The sequence below is a fragment of the Homarus americanus genome, unplaced genomic scaffold (genome assembly GCF_018991925.1).
Source record: "Homarus americanus isolate GMGI-L3 unplaced genomic scaffold, GMGI_Hamer_2.0 scaffold26351, whole genome shotgun sequence".
NCBI lineage: Eukaryota > Metazoa > Arthropoda > Malacostraca > Decapoda > Nephropidae > Homarus > Homarus americanus.
In genome coordinates, this window is record NW_024724368.1 from 1,222,737 (window position 1) to 1,243,775 (window position 21,039).

General features: G+C 41.2%; 2 protein-coding genes across 2 annotated transcripts; both read left to right on the forward strand.

The window, feature by feature from the left end:
• The first annotated feature begins 1,852 nt into the window (after positions 1–1,852).
• On the forward strand, positions 1,853–4,625 carry LOC121864265 (gibberellin-regulated protein 14-like). The gene is made up of 2 exons (XM_042363352.1): positions 1,853–1,970; positions 4,129–4,625. The coding sequence occupies exons 1-2, from the start codon at positions 1,853–1,855 to the stop codon at positions 4,623–4,625; spliced, it is 615 nt and encodes a 204-aa protein (XP_042219286.1).
• Positions 4,626–5,329: 704 nt separating this feature from the next.
• LOC121864266 (glutamate receptor ionotropic, kainate 2-like) lies at positions 5,330–19,166 on the forward strand. Its single transcript, XM_042363353.1, has 7 exons — positions 5,330–5,447; positions 11,395–11,545; positions 13,232–13,415; positions 15,498–15,685; positions 16,618–17,017; positions 18,573–18,703; positions 19,055–19,166. The coding sequence occupies exons 1-7, from the start codon at positions 5,330–5,332 to the stop codon at positions 19,164–19,166; spliced, it is 1,284 nt and encodes a 427-aa protein (XP_042219287.1).
• The last annotated feature ends 1,873 nt before the right edge of the window (positions 19,167–21,039 follow it).

The following is a 21,039-nucleotide window of genomic DNA, read 5'->3' on the forward strand; positions in this document are numbered from 1 at the left end:
ATGGACATATATCCCAGTAGCGTATCACCGTCTCTGAGACCATAATTTCCTACACTGTTTACATGGAAGATGTCGTGGTGTGCTTCCCGATCCAAATGGGTTTTATTAGAAATAGTCGAGATTGTTGCTATTTTTTTGTTGTTGCTCAAGTGTTTGTTATATTTCTTAGTTGCCTGAAGTATACGAATAGAGTACATTCATTTTGGACGAGAGGCTGGGGGGGCTAAAAAGCTTTCTCTCGCCGACTGCTCTAAGGGTCGCTGGTACAGTACGCTGGCGAGACAGGCTCCAGGTACGAGGTGTTGTGTATCGTGAGTTTTTATTAGCGCTCGGTGAAGGTGTTATTACACGTGCTTGCTAAGATCATTCTAAATAACGCTAAAAGGATCTCATGAATATTAGACCCCTAGCTTTTTTCACCAGCTGATTGAACACCCTAATGCTATATGGGCGGTTAGGTTGGGCTAGATTAGGTTAGCGATAGGGTGTTTAATCATCATGTGAAATTAACCGGGGGACTAACCTTCACGTGATCCCACATTAATTATCCATGGGGTGACGTTGGGTTCAACTCTCAAAAGCTATTCTGAAAACGGCACGAGTCACCACACTTGGATATACGGCGGACATTGAACACTTCCAAGACTCCGTCGATGATCACTGAAGAACTACGATTAAATTTCGTAATATATCACGGATGATTTATATAGTCCAAAGTCGCAGTAAAGACTGAATGGCAGAATTACAGAAATTTATTACTTAATCGTGTAAGTGCTACAAACCGTTTGTATTCAGGTCTGTAATATCTTGACCTTCTACTGTACCAAGAAATGCTGTATGGTGGTTGAGGAGGAACATGACGGCTCACAATTGCCTACAGTTTTTAAATGTGTCGAGCTTGCCGATGCAGATTTTAAGACCCTCCTGCTGTGAACTGTACCGAGGAGGCTTAAAGTGGGTGTTTCAACCCTATATACCAGCTCGAGGAGGTTATGAGGCCGACTTTATAAAATAAATTCTCCGAAGATGTTAAGAAGTTTGTGACCGCATTAGTTTAGATTTTTAATTAATCAGGATTATCTTTGTCATCCTTTTCTGAATGCTTTCTATAGGATCACTGTAGTCTCACATACTCAAGATATTTCGTACATAATTGTATTGCTGTCTAGGAAGAGCGGTCGACTCTTTCCTCTGATGGGAGTTGACCTAGCTCGGACTAACATAAACGCCGGTCAGTCGTTCAGCCACGCTCATAATGGAGTTAGCCTGGTATGATAATTGTGGTGGGAATGGAAACAAAGTAGTTGCTGGTCAATAACTGAACTTGTGAAACTTGTTCTCGCATACTGTATTCCACCAAACGCTACAGAACACTTCTCTGGTTTTCACATCGAGTTAAATATCACAAACTTACAGTTTATGACAATAGTTGCTGATGTAACACCAGGTTAGAGGTGTTTTGGGGCGGCATTTCACCTCTGCCAGTGCATGCTACCAGTACACTGAATAGATTACTTAACAATTCACTCATTTGAGTGTCGTGCCATAGTGAATGATTCTTACACTGACCGGACTGCAGCATCAGGCAGGCGGAATGAAGAATTCTTCATCGATCTGTACCGCCTGAGGCTCACAGGCAATGGTGCCGTGTCGTGGAGTGTAGTCGGTGGTGGGCGAAGGTGCCAGTCGCTGTGGTACGCTGCAGTCCTCCTCACACAGCACTTCGCGTCAACACTTTGCTTTGCTTTTGAGCCATCTGCTTTCGTCAGTCAAGTTATAAAGACATATATACAGTACATATTATGTATGTGTATAAGGCACTCGCTGTGTTAAATACCATGCACTTGGCGTTATGTCTGGAGAATTCAACGCTGTGGCCAACACAGCCATCGGGGTGGGTGTCGACACTCTCCCCAGTGACAGCTCGGGTACTGAGGGAGGTGACAGCGGGGCCTCTCAGTGGCAACCAGGTGACGCTCATGGTGGACCAGGAGATAGAGAACTACCACAGCGTCGTACTCCTCTTGAGGACCATTGCAACACCCATTTACTACCTACGTGTTTCACCAGACACTTCTGAGTACTCCTTCGACACTCACCACTTCCATCTCACACACAGTAAGGGCCTTGCTAGTCATGATACGACGTATTAGTTATAGTTGAACTTTGAAGACTGTCTGCTCAATACACAAGACACCGTATGTAATAAGTGCTAACTTTGTCTCTAATACATAGTGAGGGGCTTAAGAAAAAAGTATATTAAGTATGAGACACCAGGTTACCTGCTACTTCAGGAACCGCTACGAACAAGTTATTATGTTACCAACTGTGGTGGTAGTCGAGGTCTGGTCTAATGATTCATTTTTTACAAGAACTTTTGTCAACCAGAGTGAGAAGAGAACTCAAGGATTAAAAACTAGACATTTCTAATATAGAACTGTTTTGATTATGTAAAGTGCCATATTAATATCGAAATTTTACATCATAGTTTAATGCATTTTTGAGTACGAAATATTCCGCATCTACCAGACAGATTGTATTTGGTTGTAGAAGTACTCATTTGGACCATCTTATATGTTGACATTTACAGGGATCATATATTTGTCTTCTATGTAACTCTTTGTCGTAGCCTTTATTCTAACCCAGGATAGAGATTCGCCTTATGATTAAACACCCCAATGCTAACCTAACCTAATCTGCCCTAACGTAACCTAATACAATCTAACCTAATTTAACCTAACCTAACGTACCGGGTAATCTATTCTAACCAAACCTCGTGTAACCTAACCTAATTTAACACACTCTAACCTAACCTAACCTGTCCTAACATAACCAAACACAATCTAACCTAATTTAACCTATTTTAACCTAACCTCATTCTACCCTAACACAATACAACCAAACCTAACTTAACCTATCACAATCTGACCTAACCTCCTCATTTAGTGTTAGGGTAATTATTCATAAATTGTCAGGAAATCTGGTGTACAGTAAATGTTGTTCTAGGGTTCACCTGACTGTGTCCATCACATTGCTACAGATACAGAGTGAACAATATTGACATGACTGAGCTAAACGAGAGCCTGAACCCTCTTAGTGGCACCAGATATATACTGTACATTTATCTCAAGGAAGTATTGTATATCATTTAGTATCGTCTGGATTACTACATGTAACATGGTGTTGATAATACATATGAGAATGTTACAGCGATTATAACTTTATTTATTGATTTATCATTTTATTTAATTAATTCGTCTTGTGTGAATTTATCAAGATTTATCTTATCCACGTTCCCATTGTGGATCTAAATGAAATATATATATAATACAGTAGAGTTGATATACAGTAATCTGATAGGTGAGTAGAAGCAATACAACTTGGCGTGTGTTGGGATGAGACAAAGGGACAGACAGACAGACAGACAGAATCACATCTTTGGTAATTTCTATCAACGTGAAAACAGAACCTCCCCCACTCTCCTGGTCCCCATATTAGAGTATAAGTCTTTAGTTCCAGACCTGTTATCTGCGATGGTAACTCGGGAATATTTATACTGTTATCTTTCAATTTTCTGTTCTCATCTGACCTAGCTTTACCTAACCTAACGGGAAATGTTTCACCAGATACTCCACCAAATTATCGTATGTATCTCTCGAAAACATGTCAACAACAATGACAATGACAGTATCTTAATAAATCTTGCTCTCACTACCTCTGTCATATGTGTTGAATATTTATATTAATACAGTATTAAACTTTACAAATAACTGTGATTGGAAATCACAAAATCTTGGGTATCTATGTTGCAGGTCTGAACAAATTTTGATAGAATTTAATACCAGCCTTCACAGATTCTAGACAAATTTTACTCATTCAGTAACGTTCAGGGAGATTTAACTCACCTGAATTTCCTGCAGTAGGGTTTCTCGGTTTTAGGGCTTCCTAGCAGTAAATAGGCCCCCAAGCGTTAGGTCTTTCTTGCAAAAGGACCTCCCAGCAGTAGGTTTTCTTAGCAGGGGACCTTACAGCAGTAAGACCTCCCAGCAGAACAACCCCCCAGTAGTTTGGTCTCCCAGCAGTAGGACTTCCTAACAGTTGGATTCCCCAGCAGTTTGGGCCTTCCAGCAGTTTGGGTCTCCCAGCAGTTGGGTCTCCCAGCAGTTGGGCCTCCCAGCAGTTGGGCCTCCCAGCAGTTGAGCCTCCCAACAGTTGAGCCTCCCAACAGTTGGGTCTCCCAGCAGTTAGGTTTCCCTGCTGGGCCTCCAGCAGTTGGGCCTCCCAGCAGTTGGGCCTCCCAGCAGCCTCCAGCAGTGGGCCTCCCAGCAGTTGCCTCCCAGCAGTTGCCCTCCCAGCAGTTGGCCCCACTCTCCCAGCAGGGCCTCCCAGCAGTTGGGCCTCCCAGCAGTTGGGCCTCCCAGCAGTTGGCCCTCCCAGCAGTTGTCCTCCCAGCAGTTGTCCTCCCAGCAGTTGGGCCTCCCAGCAGTGGGCCTCCCAGCAGTTGGGCCTCCCAGCAGTTGGGCCTCCCAGCAGTTGGCCCTCCCAGCAGTTGTCCTCCCAGCAGTTGTCCTCCCAGCAGTTGGGCCTCCCAGCAGTTGGGCTTAGCCGTTACCCCAGAAAAATAAACCACAAGGTGATATGAGTCAGTGTAGATCAGCTTACTGGGAAAAGTCGTCTCCTCGCCCTGGTTGTTTGTACCTTATTTTAGTATCTCTACTTCCTAACATTATTTTCATACGAGTTTAGATCATCAATTATAGTTAAAAAATATTCACATTTGGTTTACGGTGAATGGCTTGTTTATGAATGTTTCCATGCAATTATTGAACGGAATGGCATATGTAATGATACATTCTGTTGCTAAATAGGGAATCGATTTTCCAAATAGTGTTTAGGGAGTATATACAGTAGTGTGCAAGTGTGGAAATTCTTTATAAAGTATTAAGAATATTTTTATTATTTGACAGGCGTGGTGGTGGTAGTGGTGGGACAGGTATCGCGGTGGTCGCTGTGGTCGCCCCCAGACTGGTGGTCGCCGCGGGCCCTGGTGGTGGTGGTCGTGGCGGCGACGTGTGGGGCGCAGCGCCTCCTACAAACACCCCTCTTCCAGAACTCCCCCGCCGCGGCCCTTCTCTGCCCGCACTTCCCACACCGTGAACCTGAACCCCCTGTGTACCATGTGGTGACCCGCCTGCCCTTCGCCGCTGGCGGCGAGCGCCTCAAGGTGGGCGTCTGGCACTCGCACTACTACACCTGGGAGAATCTTTTTTACGATAGATTTCGCGACTTTGAAGGCACGGCAATTCATGTATCAAGCGACGTTGACGACATGCCTTTCGTGTTTAAGAGAGACGACGGCAGTCTAGACGGTACCAGCAAAAGGTTAATGGATGTCTTGGCTTCTTGGCTCAACTTCACCGCCACCTACTCAAATAAGGCCTCAGACCGTAAGTTAGATTTAATTACATTTACATTTAATTGCATTTACATTTAATTACATTTACATTCCTGCTAATGTCTGTATAATTACAGTATTTGGTTCCTACGCTCCAGATCGTAAATATCCTGGATCTAGTTCAGCTACACTGCACTATTTAGACCTCAGATCGTAAGTACTATAGTCTACAGTATAGACGTTCATGACATGCGACCTGTAGTGTCATGATGTTGTTGAAAACTCAGTCTGGAGTGTCTCCTTCACTAAGGCTGCGGTTAGTGTTTGTACAGAACAATAAACCAGGTTGAATTTGTACAGTATATTAAACTAATTTTGATATAAAGGCAAAATTAAGTCTTAGAACTTTTTATTTCTTGTTTGATCTTATAAATTTTAATTGGTATCATATCAAAATTATATGCATTTTAGCTTGCATTAAAAATGATAGTATATAAGAAGTGTTCTTTGTAACTTCACTGTACTGGAGAGAGGGTCTGATGCTTCTGAGACTCTTCCTTCTTAAACAAGCATCATTTGTCAGAGATGTACGGGCTCTGATGCCAATAATAGACGGAGGACTCGAGTCATTAAATGTGCTAAAAATTACTTCAGACTAGATACGAAGGAGATAATTCCAGAGTAACTTGCTTAGAAACTTAGGTTTCAGCAGTTCGAGGTTGTGTAACTGTAAAGAACTGAACCCAACAGACTACCCCTGACTCCAGAGACCATCTGTTGCTATATCACACCTCGTCATGAAGGGCACGATGCACCAAACAGTGAAAGATAAGTGGGCCGAAAAAAGACTGATTTTAACATGGCTTCATCCTTTTCGTTAGGCAGAGAAGGTGACAGAACAGCTTTACTCCCAAGAAAACCAACCTGAACCACCTTCCTTCTTCTCTCAGGGGCAGCTACATTCATTCTAATTTTGTCTCCTTTAAACTCTCTCTATGGCTGGATTGTAAATTAGTTGAAAGACTAACCTAGATATTGTTTCATCAAATAATAGAGGTAAATACTCAACAGGTGTCAGGCACTTCACGAAGAGCGATGATTAGACAAATGATCAATTAATATCAAAACTTTATAGCGAGGTGTTTGTGTTGTCTTGCCAGCCGTAACATCCGTTGATATCCAGACTCCAGAATGACGCAAAGAGAAGCACCACTACTGTATGTACGAGTATATAAAATAAGGATTTTGTGTTGTAAACTTATCTATGGCAGAGAAGAGTCTGTCATGGCAACATGTGACTGAGTGCAGGTGGCGACAATCGACTTGTGTTACCTCATAGTACATCAACACTAAGAAGCCAAAGACAGAATGTAAAAGGTTATGGTCGTTCTATGAACTATTTGATATTACACTTGAAATTTACTTATTTAGCTTAACCAGGTGAAAAAGTGCAGGACTTTACCGAAGCTCTCACAGCTGGTGATGTAGGTCCTTGTGCGTCGATATATCGATCTGACACTGCGGGAAATGAAAGCCAGGTCCACCATACTAGCCCCCTGGTGCTAAGGAATCATGGCGGTGTTTAATTATGACGAGTGTTATGTTTGTCTGTAGATATTGGTCTTCCATTGCTCAGTGGGAGGAGAATGGGCGAGTTGTCGGTTCGAGGTAAGCACAAAAAATACACTCTGCCACGTTCGTAGAGTGATACGGTATTTATAATTTGTAATAAACGCTTAAAGCCCTGCTATAATAGTTGAGATAAGTTTATTTCTCTAGAAACAGGGCCACCATTGGCAATGACGTTACCACCTTCCCAGCAGACGACGCTCTCCAACAAACTCACCACTGCAGTCGATGGTAGTAGTAAGAATGGCCTCTTCAGACCCCAAATGTTACGTTCAGGTAATTTTTAAGGGTGTTTTTTATGGTATAAGTCATGGACATGTCGTAAGTGAAGAAATGTGTCGTGAAAAACAGCTTCAAACAAAGGTTGGAGGATGGACATATGAGCGATAGGGGTTGGGTGTAAACGGGACTGTCCAGTATGGGCCAACAGGCCCGCTACAGTTTCCTCCATTCTTATGTTCTTTTAGATATAAAAAAAACTCCTATGTTCACACCAGCTCAGCTGTCATGTATTTTTACCTGAAAGACTCTCTTTTTTTTCAGTGAATTTACAGAATATATCAGTACTAGATGGAGATACGAGTCAATTTAGAAGTAATGACATTGTCTGGACTTTGTTTTAAGAATGCCTGATGCTTGGTAAACATGACAACATAGTGCTGTTCTGTTATTGTTTTGATGAATCACTAATGAACCACTGGGATATATCATCATTGACATTAATTAATGGGTTAAATTTTACCTCAACTACTGTAAGTATTTGGATGCTTACTGTAGATTCGAGATAGGCTACATTGGGTAGCTTTTTAGCTTTGGTCATCCCTGTACTTAGAGATGCAGACTGTTTTTTTCTGATGGTTTGCGATGTGTTATGAACGGTTTTGACCTTCATTTCTATCGGAAATCACTAGTTTTGAGTTACCACCCCCCCCTTAACGGTGTATGTTAAGCTAATCTTATAACTTATAATATAACTTATCATAACCTAACCTGACATATGATCTGTATTTTCTTATGCGATCGAAAAATTTTTTGTGACAGAAATCCCGTAGAGATAATGTGTCTTATTGTTTAAAGTACTTAACCCCATAGTTAGAATCTTAAGGTTCCCCAGATGACCAAAACCAAAATAATACCAATATTGTTTGAAATGTTTATACTATGAAATTTGTAGTAGGGGCAGCTAATATCCATTGAATTAGTTAATGTGCTTAGTAATATTTATATATTCAAAATAGAATTACTGTGTTGCACAGTAAAGTACAATTAATTCTAATAATATTTATTTACTGAGCCGATCAGCCGAGAAGGTTGCACAACTACAGCTGGCTGCTTCCCGCTGGGAAGCTCGCCCCAACCAGTGAAGTTCGTGTAAAGCCACGGCACTATCTCTCCCACTATAATTCCCTTCCTAACCTCCTGCTCCTTCCGCTGTCATCTTCCCCGCTCTGCCTTTCGCTACCAACAACTTTTGTTGGAGCTTTTAAACTTGGAAAAGTGAAGTCACAACCAACCACAGAGCTTTTCGCAGTCACGTGACTTTCTAGCAACTTTAACCCTTATTTTTTACACTTTTTGGCTGTAAAGGCCTGGGACTTAGGGGATAGAAATCCCTTACCAGGCTAATCAGGATCTTAATAAAGGAAAGTCAAGGACCATGGTTTTCTGAGGAATAACAAACAACCGTTTGAGATTGACATCTCCTTACTATAAAAATATAACACAAAACTCTGACACCACTCAACAAACATCAAATAACAATTAAGGCAGTCAACAGTTAATGGAGACAAACAATTAATGGAAGCAATCAATTAAAGGGAGCAAACAATTAATGGGAGTCGGCAATTAATATAATCAAACAATGAACAGATATTTCCTACGGTAGTGGCCCTGGGGGAAGGTTCTGGAACACGGTGATGCACACTCAGGGTAGGGAAGCGTAAATTCAACTCCACACTCGAGCGACTTCTTGAAATGGCAGGAGAACACCGGGGCACAGACGGAATGAGATGAACTGGCAGTCGTGGTATGCGGTAGTGGTAGATGACCAGAGAATTGACAGTCGATAGGTGAAGGTCTGGGAACACAGCCCACGAGTCCAGGACCTATGATGAGATCACAGCCAGAATTTGACGGACAGAGGGGTAGCTAGATAGTGACTGTATGGCGGCTGGGTTGAATCTCCCGGTGACCCAGATAGTAGCTGCTGTTCTCACCTCTGTCCAAACCGCCCCAAGTGTCGTCCACACCAGCAAAAGAGAGTTAGCAGCGGTAACCAGCAGGAAGATCGTTTTCGCCCTTACATTGGCCCAATTTATTAAAAAAAATCATTACCAAAGTGAATTTAAGCGTTTTATTTCCACATTGACCTGCCATCTTCCGAAAAAAATTTGACCGACAACTTGTCCATTGCTGGCGCTCATAAATAGGTACATGTAACACTTTGCGTGAGTGAATTCATTGCACAACACTGGCCAGTCAGAGCAACATTGATTTCTGGGGTTGATTTTAATAATTTATTTCACCTGATAATTTCGGCTAATTGTAACCAGAAACAGAACGTGGAAGTGCTGAAACTATCCTTATATGCATTTTTTACTTGAAGCGAAATACTGGGGTATGTCAAGTAAAAATTCCTTAATATTGCAAATGACGTAATGACGAAATGCATACTGTATATGAATTCGTGTGTGGAGGGAAGGGTGGTGGTGTGTGGTTCCATAGAGCTCGTATTTTCTATGTAAACATTCCTCGTTCTTCAGATTTATCGTGTCCTTATTCACTGGATACATGAAATTAGACAGACTATATCATCTTATTTTACACATAAACACATTGATACATAAGAGCCAATGATATTATTTTACAGGGTATATATGTACAGTATGTTATGTGGTAACCAATTATGTGATACTATGTTATGTGGTAACCAATTATGTGATACTATGTTAACCAATTATGTGATACTATGTTATGTGGTAACCAATTATGTGATACTATGTTATGTGGTAACCAATGTGATACTATGTTATGTGGTAACCAATTATGTGATACTATGTTATGTGGTTACCAATTATGTGATACTATGTTATGTGGTAACCAATTATGTGATACTATGTTATGTGGTAACCAATTGTGTGATAAAAATTTGCGTTTTCGTACCACAATGAAAATACCGAAAACACGCGTAAATTAATATTGAGAGTGATGTGAATTAACAAGTAACGTGTGTATTTTTTTTCAGTTAATTTGCGTGGAAACATTCTTATGCCAGCTTTGACTATTTTAAATGTTGATTTTCATCCATCGCTGGTCATCATCCTCATCACCCGAGTCACAGTCTTCATCCATCACTGGTCATCATCATCACCCTAGTCACAGTCTTCATCCATCACTGGTCATCAGCATCACTAGTCACAGTCTTCATCCATCACTGGTCATCATCATCACCCTAGTCACAGTCTTCATCCATCACTGGTCATCAGCATCACTAGTCACAGTCTTCATCCATCACTGGTCATCATCATCACTAGTCACAGTCTTCATCCATCACTGGTCATCATCATCACTAGTCACAGTCTTCATCCATCACTGGTCATCATCATCACTAGTCACAGTCTTCATCCATCACTGGTCATCAGCATCACCCTAGTCAGTTTTCATCCATCCTCATCGAAGCATTAGCCAGAACACACAATCTCTCTCAAAATCAGTGCATCTCTAAACGTGTCAGAAACCCCTTTTATTTATTTATGTTTTCGTTCGGCTATTCGCTCTATGTAAAAGCCACGTTCGTCATCACTTGCAATATTTTGGTCTTCACTATTGAGACGTCACATCACAGCCCTTCTTCATCCTCTAACAAAATTCAGCTCTAACCCCCAACGTCCGCCACTTTACTTAATTTATTCTTACTTTGATTGCTAATGTTCTGATAGAATTCAAACCATCAGTCCACGTATATTTTAACCTTTTTATGTTCTATTACCAGATACAAATCCACTCTTAGAAATATTGTGCACTTGTACATCCTTCACTCCTCACACCCGACTGCAGCTGGTCACTCGTAATTTGAACTTCTCTGCTTCAGAGTACTAGCCATGATCAGGGCACAGGTCACCAACCCACAACGGGATCTCGGGGGCGAAAAATGAGAGTAAAAATAAATCAAAAATAGAAAAGATAAAGTTTATATTAATCTACACCACGAAGATGCCGGAAAATCAGCTTTTTGAAGTGAGACAGATTGTATGATTATGGAAATGCAAAAGGCAGAGCATTCCACGTAGCAATGGGGAGAGACGGAAGAGTAAAAGGGATGCCAAGCAATATTCATGCGGCAGTCAGCTGATTGATGTTTATCTGCACAGTGGAGTGGGGCAAGAGGGACGAGAACGGCACGTGGAGCGGGATTCTGGGAGACGTGCACAGGGGTAGGAAGCACCTGGCCGTCAACTACTTAACCGTCACCGACCAGAGAGCACAAGACTTTGACTACTCTGTGTCTTACTACAATGAAGGGTAAGTCACTCCGCCATCCCCTACTAGCATAACCTGACAGTGTTTTATGACGAACAAACAGATAGACAAACAGACGGAAGAATACAGACCGAAATGCCTCGCACAACAATAGTTAGGAAGGTCAAAATATCTTACTAGTATAACATGGCAGATAACATGACGATTGGCCAACTGACATTAATAGGTCAGGTGGACTACACTACCACAACGGTAATAATTGTCACATGTATATACAGTACATCCAGGTATTACATCCTTCCTCTCAAGTAAACAAAGATTTCCATGTTTATTTACGAAGTCAAAAGTATATATGTACAGTCCCCTTCACTAGTGCGTTTACAGGGGCTCGTCAGATTTTGTGCAGTGTGACAGCCTTGTTTATTTACATTCGACAAACGGAACTCGCACTAGTAAACATACTGTGGAATCAAATTAAAACAATATTAAAACAAATACCTCAAAGATAACGATTTGTGGAATGTTAATATGACGAGGCTCTGTAAATGCACTAGTGAAGGGGACTGCAAATTATGTATAGTGTATATAACAGTATGAGAAGGCCCCTCACGTTCAGGGTGTTCCAAAAGTCCGTCTTCAGTAAGAAACCTTCGCCTTTATTGCAGCAAATATCCAACTCTCATGCCCTGAACTTTCATACAGATATCATTTCTTGCTTATCATCATCTCTGCATGCTTCTCAGTCCCCCTGCGTTGATTTTTTTTTACGGGGATTAGGCCACTGATCCACAACGGGGCTTGTGGAGGGGATGTAATAATAATAATAATTCATAGTAAATAAAATGCAACTTGTTCCGAAAGGCATTCCTCAGCTCGTCGATATAAAGTACGAACTTTTGTGACATCCTGTAGAATAGTTCCTCGATAAGCCACACACACAGGCACACAATAAACGAAACTTGGTTGAGATTTTCCCATTGGTATCACATGTTTTGCCTGAAAGAAAAAAACAAATGTAGTACGCCCATAATTCGCGTAAAACACAGAGCGAGGTAACCCCCGGACGCCAAGGACGGGGGTCCGGGTAATTGCTCGTTCGTGTGCCACCACCTGTGTTCATGTGTACCCCGACGTGCATAAATAACATCCCTGTAATTTTTATGGAAATTTCTTCAATATAATTAATAGGTTTAATTGATTTAGTCATTCTTTCAAATTATGTTTATTTCCTTTTGGGCGTGGGGTCTGTATCAGGTACTTAACACAGAAGGTATTAATTCTTAGTTACAGCCAAGGTAACTCCTAATTTGGTGATGTTATTTAAGTAATGGTGCCACTATATAACGCGTGTATGCAATTATAGATTATATTTGGAAGCTTTATCAACATGCGATTGCACCTTGAATATAACGCTTCTGGCATACCTGTTTGAATTATAGTACACGATATTTAAGTAGCGAAGTTTTTTCACACGTTAATGGAATGTATTTTTTACTAAGTTTGTTGCTCGATAGACGATTACTAGCGTATACTGACTCGGCAATTTACAGCACCCCAGTATAATCTCTCCAGTATACCTCGCTATATTAATTACTGTATTTTCACTGTATTTTGTACTTTACGCCCTCCTGTATACCTCGTTATATTATATTGCTGTACATGAACCTTGCAGCTACCAAGGATTAGTTTACTTATATTATTGTTGAGTTGGTGTGTGGTGGACGGCAGGTTCGGGCTCGCACTGAAGGTACCGCCGCCGCTGCCACGCTGGAGGAGCCTCTTGTACCCTTACACAAGCGAGGCGTGGGCCGCCCTCGTCGGGGTCGTCCTGGTCGTGGGCTTCACGTTCTACCTCCTCAACCTCAGCAGGTCCCGCTTCTCGCTGTCGAAGAGTCTTATGATGGTCATGCGGGTAAGACAACACCTGACCTCACCTTTATCTTCTTAACCCCTTTATTTAAGGACGATGACATAACCTGAAAATGACGACTTAACCCTCTGAAGATGATGACTTAACCCCCTGAGGACGATGACATGACCTGAAGATGACGACTTAAACCCCTGAGGATGATGACTTAATTCCTTGGGGGTGATGATGATGATGACTTAACCTCCTAAGGATGATGGCATAACCTCCTGAGGACGATGACAACCTGAAGACGATGATGATGATGATGCCATAACCTCCTGAGGACGATGACTTAACCGCTTGAAATTGTATACTGTCTAACTTAAAAATTACTAAAGACTGATTCTCTCCAGTGCCACATTTTGTGTGTGTTCTTGTTTTTAAAATGGATAAAACTTGGGAAGATTTTGCATTTCGTAACGTAGTCTTAGCATTAAATTAATTTAAGAGAAACGTTGGGTGCTGAATAAAATCTTCTGGCGTTAGTCAAATAAAATATTAAAGGGTGCGTCCAGTTGCGAAGGCGTTGAGACTGCAGTTTAAAAAAGGATAACCTAGAAAAGTAATGTTGTTACTCTTGACAGTTGAACAATCAATGACCCTCCACCACCTGTGTTCACTGGTTTATACTCTTCACACTGTTGTGAAGGTTAACGAATGCCTAATTTTATAAAACTTTAAATTTATGAAAGTAACTATCAGTCATAAACATTACATAACTAGTTGAACGATTAGAAATTCACTAGACAGTCGAAGACTTAAAACAATTGAGAGTTCTCAGTTTCGAGAATTTGGAGAGCACCAACATCCATATTTACAATAATATAAAATCTTCAGGTGAGGTTAAGCTGAGGAAATATTTATGACTTAATTTACACTTGAGAGAGGTGAGCGACCTTGTATGACATGCCTGCGGTATAGTTGGCTGAATGTGTCCTCCTGCCCCGCCAGGTGTGTGCTGGGTGGTCCCGGGCTCCCACGGTACGCTGCCGGGGGACACTTATCACCCGTGGTCTTGTGCGATTTCTTTACCTGTTGTAATGCTACACCCGTCGCCGTCTTCGTTTATTAACGACATTCGCTGTAAATTTAGATCTAATAATGCCACTACATTGTCCAGGGGGCCACACACGCCGAGGTGTCCTACTGAACTGTTTCCTCACATAGCTTAGGAGCCTTTCAGAGTCTTACTTAGTAGTAAAATGAAATACAAATTTTCTTAATTGAAATAACGTTCTTGTTTCATTTCATTCTCTGCATAAGAATAGATCCAGAACATATTCTTTATATAGAGGTTTATGAGTCATTGAATGATTACCGGTATGTCGGGATCAGTACGGAAGCCTATTGTTATCAAAAACTTGTTGTAATCGACATTTAAATGATATCAACATCAACGCTGATTCTAAGCATATGTATAACCTAAGGGCTTCAGCCAAGAAGCTAGAAAATTTTATCCCAACACTCTTGGTGGGAAAAGGATAGAGTTGAAAGATCTGTTTACTCATTTTTCTCTGAGGCTCCACGTAAACAAACTGGGCTAATCAAGAGAAGTGTCCTACAGTGATTATTTGCAAGATACAGTCAATAATGTTTGGTCAGGGCCACAATGTACAGATATTCTTGTCATTTTCCTGTCGTATGTTTTGGTGTCTCACTCCTACATACTGTCAAGGCTTCGCGAAGTTCTCATATCTATTATACTTGAGGTTTGGTGTGTGTTAGGCGTCCTTACCTCGTATTGTGAGGACTTGGTAGACACACGAGTGGTGGTGAGAGATAGTTTTGTGACTCATAATTCCCGTTTGTCTACCTCATTGCTTCGTTGTACTGTTGCTTCCCTTTTAATATGCCAGAGACGGAAGTGAACGATGTAACATTTTCTGATTGTGGGTAATGTTGCCTTAGGTGAATCAAAGGTAAGGACTTTTTCGATGTAAACAAATCTAGATTGTTTTTATCAATTCTACTAATGACTAAAGAGAAACACTTATTGTTGCTAATGTTGTTTTAATGCATCGAGTTGCTTCAACGGCAATTTTTAAGTATTAATTATGACTCTTTGTGTGTGTGTGTGTGTTGCAGGGTATGGTGGGTCAGTCCGTACAGCGAGTGCCGACATGGTGGGTGGTGCGGATTTTCTTGGGTTTGTGGTGGTTCTCGGCCTGGGTGCTCGACATCTCCTACACCAGTAATCTCATCGCCGTCCTCACCGTCCCTACATACCCCTCCAGGATACACACCATTGAGCAGCTCGCCAACAGTGGGCTCAGGTAGATAGACTTGCAGATGTTAAAATATGTTTTATATTGAACGTTTGTGATGCAGGGGAGCGATATAGACAGCAAATAAAGGAAAACTATACGTGAGATATCTAGAACCAGGTAATGATTAAGTGATTCTAGGTGCCAGGTGGAGTATGTGAATATGGAAGCATCCCAAAGGATCCATAAAAGTAATTGTTGTTCAGAAAAATAAACATAATTCAGGGAACAAGAACTGCTTATCTGTCATTAGTGCTATATAATGCAATTTATTAATGAATTATCCATGTAAGGAAGTACAGTAATCGGCAAATACAATTTTTCAGATACATTATTGAAAGTGACAGTGATAAAATAAACTGGTGTTGCTTAATTCTGTATTGAAGTCTTGTGGTGATCACTTAAAGAATAATTATTTCTGTAATGATATACCTAACAAGGAGCAGCCAGGTGTGGGCACGGCTAGACTGAGGCGTCCTGTGTTGTATGTCAGGAGGGAGTTATTTGTTCTCATACAACTTGGATTAGTCCGGACTTAAACAGGACCTCCGGGTATTTATAAAAGCTGATAATTGTTTTGTTCATGTTCAAAACAGCGTGTCAAAATTTCTTGAAGATCTTGCGTGGCCAAATGACTAAGAAAAGGAATAACATTATTTTCTGTATTTCTCTTTGTAAGTATAAGAGGTTGAGAAACATGACGAAATATGTCCTGGGGTTGTGTGATAATTTTATCATATTGCATCTTGGAATGGATTATTTGGCATCTGATTGAGATGTTTTTCTTTTGTTATGTTAGTTACAATTTTCCGTTAGTAACATTTAACTACACTACATTGAAATAAATTCGTGTCGATTTATCGGAATATATCTAGTATGCCATAAACAAATCCTGTCCCATTCTTATACAAACAAGTTTCATCTGTTGGTGTCGTGGCCAGGTTGTGTATGTTGGACTACGGGGAGTTCGTGCCTGAGGCGTTGGCCACCTCGTCGGACGTGATACTGGCCAGGCTGGGGCCCAAGCTGGACTTAGTGCCCATTATGAGTAGTCTTGAATACAATGGGGAGGAGGCCTGCGTCGAGCGGGTCCTGGCTGGCACTCATGTCCACACAGAGACCTTCTCCTACGAGCAGATCCTTTATATCGAGATGGGCGTCGGTGAAGAAGTATATTTCCTCAAGGAGCAGCTGTATGTGGGCAGTCTGGCTTTCTTCTTCCGCAAGAACACTCCTTGGAAATACAAATTTGACGCGGGGATGCGACGTCTCGTGGAAGCCGGTCTCGTCCACAAGTGGTACTCGGACATTATGGATGAATTCAGGAGAGGCATCAGATCGGTAGGTCAATCCTTGTCTTGCTCTTTGACTCTCTCTTGATTTTTTCCACTCGTTTGTTTTCTGTATTCAACATGGCCTACCTACCTGACAGCCAGTTTGAATTTTAGGTAACCAGGTCATAGTAATGCCTTAAATAACAGTATTCGTTGTATTCATTTTCGTTACCGTATAGTATGTAATTTTAACGTCTTTGGTAATTGTGCATGATGATTACACGATCCTACACGAGAATTCCATTAATACCAGCAAAAGTGATGCAGGCCCTCGGGGAACCCTTGTTATGCTGTAATATTATTAAATAGACATGTTAGTCTGGGCCTACTGCTACACCCTATTTATATGGGGCTACTGCTGCACCCTATATATCTGGGGCTACTGCTGCACCCTATATATCTGGGGCTACTGCTGCACCCTATATATCTGGGGCTACTGCTGCACCCTATATATCTGGGGCTACTGCTGCACCCTATATATCTAGGGCTACTGCTGCACCCTATATATCTGGGGCTACTGCTGCACCCTATATATCTGGGGCTATCTTAAGTCCCCAGGTGTGCCCCCGTCAGCTAAGGTCACTTCCTCCCACAGGACAGAAGGTCAGAACTACAGGCACTGACACTGGGCCACCTTCAAGGGCCCTTCATGTTGCTGCTGCTAGGGATGGCGTTGGCCACCGTGGTGTTCGTGGGGGAGAGCCTCCTCCGTCCTCCATGCTATCCCTCTCCCAAGGCGGCGGCGCATCAACCTGGTAGTCGCCCGCTGGTGTGTCTGTAAGAACCGGAGAGGAAGGTGGACCTTAATTTGAATGATACCAGAGCACCGCCATCTCTCTTCACCCAGAACGAACGCTGTGACTCATCAGTTTGTTTGTCCATCGCCCTCTTCCTTCCTCCCTTCCTTCTTGGTGATGCAGAAGAGGAACATTGTAAATAGAGATATAAGTATTTTTGCGATGTCACCTCTAACAATTTTTAACCCGCCTCTGACGATACTCACTTTTGCTCTAAAATAATCCTCATTTACTCATATCTGCCCCAACTGATGTTTCATTCCGTGTAAATTATTATCAGTCAATTTTATAACATAACGGAGTGAGTTTAGCAAAACAGTCTATGCGTTAAAGAACTCATTTTAGGGAACAGATGTGACTGTCAGTGACTTCCTCTGTCAGGTGTAAAATCAGAACCCCGAACCCCATCAGAAATAACGGAGCCATATTTCCAAGTAATGACATATTATTTTACTAGTTTTCTAAGGGTTTAAACTACTTATGAATTTCTTACAATAAAAACAAATAGCCACAAAAACTCATCTAGTCCTGTGCATTATGAGCCCTTTAGAATTTCTTCCTGGTTATGTCAACTATTTGGTTATAAGATACACCCTTAGTCCGGTTGAATGAATCTGCCCCAATTCTTTTTCACCCACTTCGACTATTGTTGACTCAGGCTGACCGAGGGTGAGTCAAGGTGAACATGGTCCTCTCAAGACAATCATGGTGACCTTGAGCCTTCCAAGACTTATTCAAGCACCTTTCTGGTTATGTTACCCTCAGCTGATACCATCCCTGTGTAACTCTAAGCAAGCCTTGTTTACTCTGGCAGTTCAGCCTAACCCAAAGCGACCTTATTTGAATCTAAAAGACTCCCATAAACCCAAATCGACCCAAGTCAACCCAATCCCAGGGTGAGTGATATATATACCCACTCAGGTTGACCCCTACCGAGTCTACAAGTTAATCCCAGTTTGATTTTGGTTGACCTTTTATTATCTTAGTTGAGTTAGGTTAACCCTAGATGACACAGATGAACTTAATTTTATCTTGGTGGACGCCAGGTGATCCAAGTTAACCTCCAATGATTTAAGTAAATTCCAGATGGTGATAACATATACTAGCAGTTAGGTCATCACTTGTCATCGTCTTCAGCAACTAAATCTCAACAGGCAGATCCTTCAAAGCTTTTTTTTTCATTTCTTCCCTTTTTCGTGCACTTTATTTACCAGGAGTTAAAGTTTTATCTTTGCTGACGTGTTCAGAAACTTAGTGTCGTGTTCTGGCAGTGTAAGCAGTCCTGAGGTGATGTTGGTCTCCTCTGCCCAAACTCTTCATTATCCTCAAGTGAGTAAAATCGATGAGCTTCAGACCTGAGGCGAATGTAACCTACAATATTCATTCACATCTCTCCCATGTACTCATGACCCACAGCAGGAGTCCCAACCACTGAATTTGAAATCCAAGGTTGCATATCCGGCCACTAGATATATGGGTGGAGGGAATATTCTTTTATCTATTTATTTTGTATTGACTTAGCTGAGAATTACCGGTGTCCCTTTAAAATTTTGCATCTAACGTCTAATGAATTGTTATTTGGGATCAATATTCTTATGGTTAGTGACTTAAGAGAGGGTACCCACAGCATGGAAGAGTCTCGGCTCTACAAGAAGGTATTAAAGAGGAGACTGCAATAGCCACTCTATTAAGCGGTGATAAACGGTATATTGAATATAGTTACAGGTAAAACTATGCTCAAGCTGTAAATTTTAGCTCAACCATAAACATAGTTTATAAGTGAAGATGAAAGTACACTACCTGTACACAGTTTCCCAATCTGTGAGATAAGAAGAATCATAATCTTATACACTAAAACATGAACGAATGAAAACACAGATATATCTCTGCAGCGATTTATTGAGAACCTGCCTTCAACAAAAACTTAATACTGTCGACATCGTCATTGTCTTCGTCATCATAAAAAAAAATAATAATTTATGGTTCGCCGTCAGCGACATTCTTCACAGGTAAGGTGGTGTTGTTCTAAATTGCTTGGTGCACCAGAGCACCAGCTAGTGTCGCATTTTGTATGTATACTTATTGTGTTACTCTGTACAAGACCAGAGATATATCTCTTCTATTTTTTTTTCAATATTGTTGATACCTTGTGTATGATCTAAGAATACGCACTTAAAAGACCGTAGTTGTTGAAGCTATAATAGTCAGGCTTTCACTGAACAGTACTTAAAGTATGCTTATTTGTGAGATGTTTTGTAATTTGGTGTAAACAGGTGTAATGTGTGATATTATTTTACCATATTTATTGTAACTTATCCTAGTGTAACAAACTGATCGTGGGAAGACATACAGCTGTACAATACGAATATTTATAGTGCAGTCCTGGTGATTGATGCTGCATTAGGAGCCTCAAAACAGGGCCAGTAAACAGAGTATCCGATAAGTTTATCTCTGATGTCAACGATAAGACAGAAATTAATGTAATCACCTTTACTGCACTGTTACGGTCGTTTGACAGGTCTTTGTATTATTATTGAGTCTGCATTTTTTGTATAGGCAGTAGAGTAATAAATAAGCTGACGTCATGAGTTCCAACATCAAGGAGCTTGATTATGCAGAGGGTCTTCGGGTGGGTACTCGGTACTTCTCTAGCAGCGTCTTAACGAGAGACTGCCGACCAGGTTGTCAGGTTATATAATAAGATATTCAATTGATTACAGTCCTTCATGTCCCACCAGGCAGCACCGAGAGTCCATAATTCATACTTCTCAAATTACCTGCCACACTTTATTGTCTCTTGCTTATACCCTCCCTGCCTATCGACTGTCTGCCTGTCTGTCTATGTGTGTTTTCTTGTCTTCCTCAGTCTATTTCTTTCGCTCCGTATACTAGTCTGTCCAGCAGTCTTTCTCCTTGCTTTTTTTTTGTCTCCCCCACTATAGTATATTAAATTTATAAAAATCAACTCTCTTTGCATCATAAATATTACGAGGATAAGATGTAAACTACCTGTATTTTTTTCCAAGTTCCGAGTGAATGTAACTAACCTTTTTGTCACATGATAAATACTGTATTACTCGAGTTTCTGAAGCTGTTACTGCCAGATCAAGTTGCTTAATTTCGACAAACCGTACCATAAAATTGATTCTCTCTCTCTCTCTCTCTCTCTCTCTCTCTCTCTTACACATAGTTTCAAGGCTGCTCAACTTAACACACCGCAGGTCATTTTAAT